Source organism: Salvia miltiorrhiza, chromosome 7, assembly GCF_028751815.1.
Source record: "Salvia miltiorrhiza cultivar Shanhuang (shh) chromosome 7, IMPLAD_Smil_shh, whole genome shotgun sequence".
In the NCBI taxonomy this organism is placed as follows: Eukaryota; Viridiplantae; Streptophyta; class Magnoliopsida; order Lamiales; family Lamiaceae; genus Salvia; species Salvia miltiorrhiza.
In genome coordinates this window covers 56,994,530-57,004,160 of record NC_080393.1, presented here as the reverse complement: position 1 = coordinate 57,004,160, position 9,631 = coordinate 56,994,530, and the positions used below count along the sequence as shown (strand labels likewise).

General features: G+C 35.8%; 1 protein-coding gene across 1 annotated transcript; it reads left to right on the top strand.

The window, feature by feature from the left end:
* The first annotated feature begins 3,805 nt into the window (after nt 1–3,805).
* On the top strand, nt 3,806–6,890 carry LOC130994799 (putative late blight resistance protein homolog R1C-3). Its single transcript, XM_057919860.1, has one exon. It carries the CDS (start codon nt 3,931–3,933, stop codon nt 6,802–6,804), a length of 2,874 nt encoding a protein of 957 aa, XP_057775843.1. The 5' UTR covers nt 3,806–3,930; the 3' UTR covers nt 6,805–6,890.
* Nucleotides 6,891–9,631: the final 2,741 nt, after the last annotated feature.

Genomic DNA, 9,631 nt, shown 5'->3' with positions numbered 1-9,631 from the left:
GATGTGGTTAAGTTAAAAGAGTATTAGAATCGGTATTGTTTATGATCACTTTGCATGGACAGATTATGACCTCACAATTGCTATTCCATTGCAAATCAGCGTGTATTCTGTTTGAGAATATTTTGAATGGAATTATGTAATACAAAGAAGATTGTTTGAGGTCTCCAACAAGGGTAGTCGTGAGCCAGGGCACACATATGAAATACTGGTGTATATGACATTTCGTGGAACAATGTGATAAAATATATGAGATGATCTATGATCTTGTGTGTGAGTTTGGTTTTAGTGCAAGGTAAGGCGATTTAAGTTAATTGTAGAAGTTTTTGAGTCGGTCAAAACTCCATACTGTTAATTTAGTGCTCGTTTGGTTCAAGTAGATGAATGAAAAGGAAATAGAATCAAATAAATGAGTGGAATGGTAACAATAACCATTAATTTTATTGAGTATTTGGTTTAACTATGGAAATGAATTATCAGTAAAAGATTTTCTTTCTTTTGTTTCTCTTCCATTTTGAAGGGTTACAAATTAGGTGACTGAATTACCCTCAAGTAAGGGTAATGGTTACTTTATTATCCACACCAAACAACAAGATAAACGCTTCTTTGTAAACACATTTTCTGTAAGCTTGCTCTATATAAAGAGCTTATACTGGAATGGAGAAACTGATCTTCACTTTCATATTTCCATAGTCAAGTTTACATTCAATATGGTATCGAGCTTGTAATTCGATCCACAAAATCAATTTTTTTTCTGCTTCCGTTCTTCATCTTCTTCACTCATTCCAAATCTCCATTCCAGCCATGTCTACCACTACTCAATCATCCTCATCTCTTCCAACGATGCATCCAATCAATCTAAAATATACTATTAAAGATATAACTTCTAATTTGAAATAAATTTCAAAATTGAGTGGTAATTTTTTCTTGGGCAAAGGTGCAAAAACCCCCCTATCGTTCTAAGCGGTGTACAAAACACCCCTCATGGTTTTATTAGGTGCTGCCAAACCCTTATTGTTTTAAATTTAGTTCAAATAACCCATCTATCTAACGGAGAAAGAAACGGGCGTCTGCAGAATTCGATTTCTCTCTTCTTTTTCTTTTTTTTTTCTTTTTTCTTTTTAATTTCAATGGGTCCCACTCTTCAAACTAGCGGGAGATTTTCCAATCAAACAATACCAGAGAATTTTGATCGTCTCTCTCACAAAATCATCTTTCTCTCAAAACCCTCACAACAATTTCTCAACCTCTCAAACAATGATCGAGAATACTTCAGGAAACAGAAGGTTAGTAAGAATATCTCTCTTTCTCTGCGATTTCTACCATTGTTTTCATGTTTAGATAGAGGGATTGCTTTTCTAAGTTGGAAGAGGGGAATTTTGCTTTGAAATTGGTGAAGGGGAAGATAAGCATACTGTGTTGCTAGATAGACGGATGTGTACGTGTAGGCAATGGGATCTAACTGGGATACCATGTATGCATGCGATAAGTGCTATGTTTTATTCAAAAATAGATCCCATGTCTTATATATCCCATTGGTATCATAAATCCACTTACCAAAAGGCATATCATCACACAATCATACCTGTGCCTGGAATCAAGTTTTTTAACATGACTCATGCACCAATTGAACCTCCACCACTTGAGAATATGACTGGGAGGCCTAGGAAGAAGAGGGTGCGAGCCAGCAATGAAAGAGCAATATCTGGACATAAATTATCCAGAAAAATGCAACATCAAACATGCAGCATTTGAATGATCAATTGTATAATTGTCTATTTGTTTAAGTACTAACTTATTTTCATGATCTTTATTAGGTTGCTAGCTCATCCACATCTACACAAGCAACTAGGCCTCCATAATTAACAGTGAAAAGACACTTTAAGGCCTCTAAGACAACGGTTGGCATAGGAGTTCATGTTGATTTGAGCACTGGCCAAACAACTTTGAATGTATAAATTTCTAAAAATTCTTTTGCTTACTTATGTTAGGTATTTTGCTTATTTAAACTTAGATTTAACTTGTTGTGTGGTTGCAGCCTGGTTTAACTTCTGAAAGATTGATAAACGAGGGTGAGGAAGTCATTCCACACAATAGTGATCCTGTTATCAGAGGGTCAATACCAAATGATAGGCATATCAATGCATCAAAGTTTAGAGCTATTAAACTTAGAGAGGGACCAGAAGTTAGACAACCAACCTCATTGCCATTCAAACCTTGGGGGCTGCAGTGGAAGGGAGCCCCATCTATTACAACAAGACAGTTGTTGGAGCAGCAAGAAAAAAGAAAAAATGCAAGACCCAATACTTCAGTGACAAGTGCTTCTACTACTACCAATCTTGGATAGTAGACTTTTGTGGAGAAGCATACTTTTGTGGGCTCTATGATAAATCAATTTTTTTGTAATAGGAAGAAGAACTTCCTTGTTTCGCAACAGTGAGGCGTCTATATGCGAAATCATTTTCTTTTGTTATTTTGTCATGTTCATTTTGTTTACTGGATTCAGAAAGGCTCATGGAAATTATGTTTTCTCATGCTAGCTAGTACTCTGTTTACTGAATTCAGAAAGGACTAATGGAAATCTATTTGCAGTTTGTTGCATAATCTTGAGTTAATAATTTTCAGTTTCTCACATTGATTTGGATAAGTTGGTTGAGTTATTTATATCTTAAGTGGTATCACGAGTATTGAGAGACTGCAAATTTTTGTTTACAGTCTACTGTTGTCCTTTGCTAGTGCTACCCATCCGTAAGTTGAGCAGCATCCAAACTACTTGCATGGTGCAGAGAAGATATCTACCCACTTGTGATCATAGCAGAGTCATGTTTAGCATCAACACCTGTGCATGAGGGTTCAAAAGATGAAGTGCTAAATGCATCTCCTCATGCTCAGTAATAAGGCAGATTTTGGTAAATAATGGCGCAGGCTATGAGTTGCGTGAGATTTTTGGGATAAGTGATTCAGATGAAGCTTCAATCAGCAACGTGGAATCAGGAAAAGAATGTATTGTTTTTTTAGTTCCTTTGTCAGAATCAAAATAAATGTTTTTCATAGTTTAAGTTTGATCTGGGAATCTTGTTCAAAATATGCTGATTATTGAAACCATTCCTTACCAACAAATTTGAATTGGGACCCACTGGAGTTGCGTGAGATTGTTTTTTATAGTTTAAGTTTGATCTGGGACCCATTGGAATAAAAAAAAAAAAAAAAAAGAGAGAAAGAGAGAGAAATCAATTTCTGCATACGCCCGTTTCTTCCTCCGTTAGATAAATGGGTTAATTGAACTAAATTTGAAACAATAAGGGTTTGGCAGCACCTAATAAAACCATGAGGGGTGTTTTGTGCACCGCTTAGAACGATAGGGGGGTTTTTGCACCTTTGCCCTTTTTTCTTTATCTTTTTATTTGTTTGTTTTATTTATTTCTAAAATTGTGAAATTTGACTAAATATGAAGTATATAATATGATAATTGAGTTGGTATTAATTTTATATAAACATAAAAATATTTATCTTGGTTTGCGCGGGATGCAGATGCTAGTTTATTTTAATAGAGAAGACAAAATATATAAACAAAAACGGAAATTGAATAGAGTAAAATAGTACTCTAACAGTGACGGTTAGTAAGATATTCGGTGGAATTTTCTTTTGAATCAACCATACTTATATATGGTTTTTTCTTTGACATTGCGATGAAGTAGATAGAAAATTCAACGCAGAATTTTCTTTGGAGTCCACACGTATTTAACACTAGCCACGAAATTACGAAGAACCTTATCATGCTCTTACGGCCTTATATACTGCCAGAGTGGTTGTGGAATCATAATATAACCAGATTGCTTGCCTTCTTCACCTCTCAAATACTATCTCATATATATATATATTTTCATTCACACTTCCCATAAATATATACATTATTAACTCAAAGAGTTAATCATGGCGGCTTATGGAGCTCTGGTTTCTCTTATGCATATCATAGATCGGCTTGAAAAACATCCTTCCCCTCCAATTTCTATCCACAAACAGCAAGTTGAATCTCTCACTCAAAATGTTACCTTCTTGCAGGATTTTCTTGATGCTTATATTTCCCCAGTTGTGGATGACCATGAAGCAGATCCATTGGAGCGTCGCATTGCTGATGCAGTTTATGCAGCTGAGGATGTCATTGAATCCCAAATTGTGCTTCAAATTCATAACCGATCCACAATTCGTGGGAAGATGTCCAGTTTTATCAACAGGTTTCGAGCTCGGTGCAAATGCGAAACTATTGATAGAAATGAATTGGAGGTCGGTGTAAATGCAGCTGAGGACTTCTATCACGATCTGCAACAAGTGATAGAAGAAATGAATTCGATCTCAACCGCAGCTGATCAACTGCAGAGAAAGGTCTCCTCAACTCATGCTGCCTCCTCTTCCACTGTTATCAAGAAGGATGTCATGGAGATTGTTGCCGCAGCTCAATTGCCGAGAAAGGTCTCCTCAACTCATGCTGCCTCCTCTTCCTATGTGAAGGAAAGCATGATGGTGGGCTTCAAGGAGGTGTTACTTGAAGTGCTGGATAAGCTCACCGGAGGCCAACGCAGTCGCCAAATCATCCCAATCATGGGGATGGGCGGCATTGGTAAGACCACTCTTGCCCGACATCTATTTGAGCATGCGCTTGTTAAAGAGCATTTTGATATTTGTTCTTGGACTACAATTTCTCAAACTTATAATGTCAGAGAAACACTTAGAGAAGTTCTTTTCCAAGCAAGTGGGGATTCGGGTAGTGATCTGAGTGAGGTTGAATTGGGAGAAAAATTGTATAAGTATTTATACGATAGGAGGTATCTCATAATTATGGATGATATGTGGAGTATAGAGGTGTGGGACAAGATCAGGTCTTCCTTTCCTGATTGCAATGATGGGAGTCGAATCATTGTAACAACTAGGCTGTCAAACTTGACTTCGCAGTTGGGTGAGTCTTATGGCGTTGGTATGAAATTTCTAGATGAGGCTAGTAGTTGGGATTTGTTCACCAACACTGTGTTTGGGGGAGAAAGTTTCCCTCATGAGTTGGAGAACATCGGAAAGAATATTGTAGCAAATTGTAAAGGGCTTCCTTTATCAATTGCTACAATTGGAGGTCTTTTGGCAAAATCTGAGCGTACAAGAGAATATTGGGTGCGTATAGAGCAAAATTTAAATTCAATTTTGATTACGAATAATGATGAATTTTGCTTGAAAATATTGCGATTGAGCTATACCTATCTGCCCAACTATTTGAAGCCATGTTTTTTGTATATGGGTGTTTTTGAGGAAGATCGTAGAATTCGTGTCTCAATGCTGAAGAAGCTATGGGTTTCTGAAGGATTTTTGAAACCCGTGAGTGGAAAATGTTTGGAAACAATAGCAGATGAGTACTTGAAGGAGTTGGTAGATAGAAATCTGATTTTAGTTGATAAGTTGGGGGAGTTTAGTGGAAATATAAAGTTTTGTAAGATTCATGATTTGTTGAGAGACTTATGCTTGAAAGAAGTTGAAAAAGAGAGGTTTTATGATATCATAGAAAAGTCTCCTTCAGTCATAGACAATGAACGCCGTCGGGTTGTTTTTCAAAATGTTGGAAGAGGGGTAATAAGTGAAGTCTCGAGATCTTTGTCACATGTTCGTTCTATAATATGTGATGGGAATAGCTTTGTAAGGCCTCACAATTTCAGATTGTTGAGAACATTCAAAGCATATGATAGAGATAGTCATCCATTTGGAGGTGGCAGTGTTCATTTCCTAGGCGATGTCTTTCAATTGGTGAACTCACGGCACCTTGCTGTTGCACTTCATAGGAAGTCAAAATTCCCGTCTTCAATCAATTTGCTTTGGAATCTATCTACGTTAATAGTTCAGCAGGCTACATTGCATGAGTCTTGGGATATGATAAGATGTAGTATTGTTCTTCGTTGGCATAATATCACTGCACCGATTGAGATTTGGAAATTGCATCAACTTAGGCATCTCGAGTTTGTAACAGATGAATTGATTCTACCAGATCCTCCGAGTGAGATGGTTATCATGGAGAATCTACAAACGCTCAAAGGAGTAATGAATTTGTATTTGAATGAGGATGTGGTTCAAAGAATTCCCAATCTCAAGAAATTGCATCTAATTTACAATTCCAAAGAAATGGAGGGTCGTCTCATCAAGAGCTTGAGTGAATTGAAACAAATGGAGAGAGCCAACTGTTTCAGCTATCTTGAGTGTCTGAGTAAATTGGAAAACTTGAACTGCCACTTCTCTTTAGATTATGGATATGATGAGTATTTGCAGAGGATTAGTTTCCCACACTCCCTCAAGAAGTTGAACTTATCTCTCAATGATGATACGGAGTTGGAAGAGATATTGGAAAAGATAGGGTGGTTGCCCCTTCTTCACAAGTTAGTATTACAAAATGGTTTCTTCAAAACAGGCAAGTGGGACACTATTGAGGGCCAATTCCGGAGCCTCAAGCTACTAAAATTATATAGGTGTAAAGGTCTAAAAAATTGGACGATGGCCGAGAGCTCCCACTTTCCACTTCTCCAGGAGCTTCGTCTTCAAGATTTGGAAGAATTGGAGGAGATCCCTTCAGAAGTTGGAGAAATAGCAACGCTGAAATCAATTTATTTGGAAGCTTGCAGTGCATCAGCGGTAGAGTCAGCTAAAAAGATAGTAGAAGAACAAGAGGATTTACAAGGAGACCAACTAGACCTTCATGTTCGAGCTGTGGTTCCAAAACGACACGTAAGACTGCAGAGCTTAGCAAGTCCCAACTTTGAAGTTACAGTGAGAGGTTAATTATTAGAATCATCCAAGATTGTTAGTTACAAGTTCAGACCTTTTGTTTCGTAAGCTTATAAATAACCGATTTATTATTTTCTCCACGTACAAGTCTTTCTATTGTTCCTTTTGTTCTACTTAAATAACCGATTTATTATTTTCTCTTCCTTTTGGGAAACTTAAATGCTTAAACTTACTTTGCATCATTAGTTAATTGCTGTTGCTGCTCATTTCTGACCACAATAATAATAATGACACATTGGCAAACATAAATGCTTTATGAATTGATGTTTTCTAATTCCAGGTTCTTTGATATAAAACTAGAATGGTTACTGTGTGTATAATATACTCCCTCCGTCCCATAAGCTTAGGCTGGTTGAGATTTTCACAAAGATTAAGAAAAATCATTGGAAATGAAAATATATAAGTAAATTTCCTAGTATGCTCATATTTATTATTTAATGATGTATTAAAGTGGAAGTAAATTAAAGAATTTAATAAGGATATAATAGTAAATGAGTAAAAAAATATAACTTTTTATGGAAACAAGCCTATATAAATGAGACATTCAAAAAAAGAAAACAAGCCTAAGCTTATGGGACGGAGGGAGTAATAAAGAAAATTACTATTTAATAACCTTAATTTTTGCTTCTGTAGGAACGACTTTAATTTGTTTAACAAATAATACCAAAACTATATTATTGTTATTATTATAGAAAAGAAAATTTGTGGTTCTAGACTTTCCCTCTAAAATAAATACCTACTTAATTTTTTTATTTTTTTCTTAAAATAAGTTGCCCAAATTAAAAGTTATTTCCCTTTGGCATAATTTCTTAAGGCGCGAAGAGGGTGTTTATTTTGAAGGATTAGTCTTGATAAATATAAATAGTAAGGGTAATCCTTTGTTTAGTTTGATGGATTGAAATTTTGGAATATCTCAAAGTCCTTAATTATTTTTATCATTTAAGCTAGTTTTATTTAATTCTTATCCATTGTAAATGTGGGATTAGAGAAATCCTACTCATAAGAATAAAATTATTCAATTATAAATATATCCTATATATACTATCAATCATGCAGTAAACGCCCCTAAGCCTCGTCGTATTCCCTAGGCGATTTCCAACTCTTTCTTTTTAACTCACTTATGCATGCAATTCCTTTTATTTACCTTCATTTTTTGTTTTATTTTTTCATTTACATTTTTGAGAGGCCAAAGTTTTTTTAGGCCCGTAACTTTGATAGTTTTGCAAATATAGGACAATTTTTTTCAGGCTTGCAATTATAGGACAATATTTAAAAAATTAGACATTGGTAGGACAAATTGAGCCCGATGCCTACGTGGCTGACAAGTAAGCTATCCAGTCAGCTTACTTCTTATAAGGCTTACTTCTCAGCTCTGGGGTCAGCTCTGTCAGTCAGCTCTAGCGATCAGCTCTGGCGATCAGCTCTGGCGGTCAGCTCTGGGGTCAGCTCTGGCGGTCAGCTTTGGGGGGTCAAGCCTCAAACTTCAGGGCTGACTGCCAGGGCTGACCACCAGAGCTGACCGCTAGGGTTGACCGCCAGAGTTGATCGCCAGGGCTGACCGCCAGAGCTGACCCCAGAGCTGATCGCCAGATCTGACTGACAGAGCTGACCCCAAAGCTGAGAAGTAAGCCTTATAAGAAGTAAGCTGACTGGATAGCTTACTTGTCAGCCACGTAGGCATCAGGCTCAATTTGTCCTACCGATGTCTAATTTTTTAAATATTGTCCTATAATTGCAAGCCCAAAAAAAATTGTCTTATATTTGCAAAACTACCAAAGTTACGGCCCTAAAAAAACTTTGGGCTCCATTTTTGATGATGATAGGTTTAAAATTTAATAGATATGTAAAATTAATTATGGAGTTTTAAATTTTTATTATAACATATACCTTGAAAATATAAAATAGATTGCATGTGTACATATAATAGAAATATTTAATAAATAATAATATACACTATATTAAAAATAAAATATAAGGTATACACCACTTGTCACCCTAACATTACATTTTAAAAAAACACCTAGTCGATTCTTAACAATTTTTTATAAAGTGCTTAAAGCTACTAATTAACATAGTAGTATAATATTTTGCGAGAACAAATTAAACAAACTAGATCATTTTTTTTTTCTTTTCTTTTTTTAAATATTTATTTTCAAACACTTCAAAACATACTTAATTGATAAGCTTCAATATCTTATAAAATGTTACTAAATTTTATTGTGACCCTAAAATGAAGAATGAGAAGCATAATGCAGTCTGTCTGGGCCGACCCAAGACTTTGATGGTTGGGCTAAAAGTAAAGTTCCCAAACAAACTTGGACACAAGTATATTTTTTTAGCCCATAACTGAAATTATAAGCTGTAAAATAAATGAAATATATTCTTTCAAAAATAAGAAAATTGATAATATACTATTCAAAAGATAACTTCTAATTTGAAATCAATTTCAAAATTACGTGGTAATTTTTTTTTATCTTTTTATTTGTTTGTTTTATTTATTTATAAAATTATGAAATTTGACTAAACATGATAATAAAAAATTTAAATATGATAATATTATATCTATATGTTGGGTATCTTCGTCTAGCCGGAGGTTCACCTCTTGGTTCCCGACCGTCCTGCCGCCTTCACTCGGCACTCTAGTGCCAAGATTCCTCGTCTGATTCTTCCTCTTCGTCTTCTTCTTCTCAGTTACTTCGGACTTCTCTGGTCAGCAGGGAAACGACTCCGCTGCACTGGACTCGGCCCCCTCTGGAGATGATCCCTCTGGCGTCGATCGATTTCTCTGGTCTGGATCTTCACTTCTCTGCTCTGGAGCACT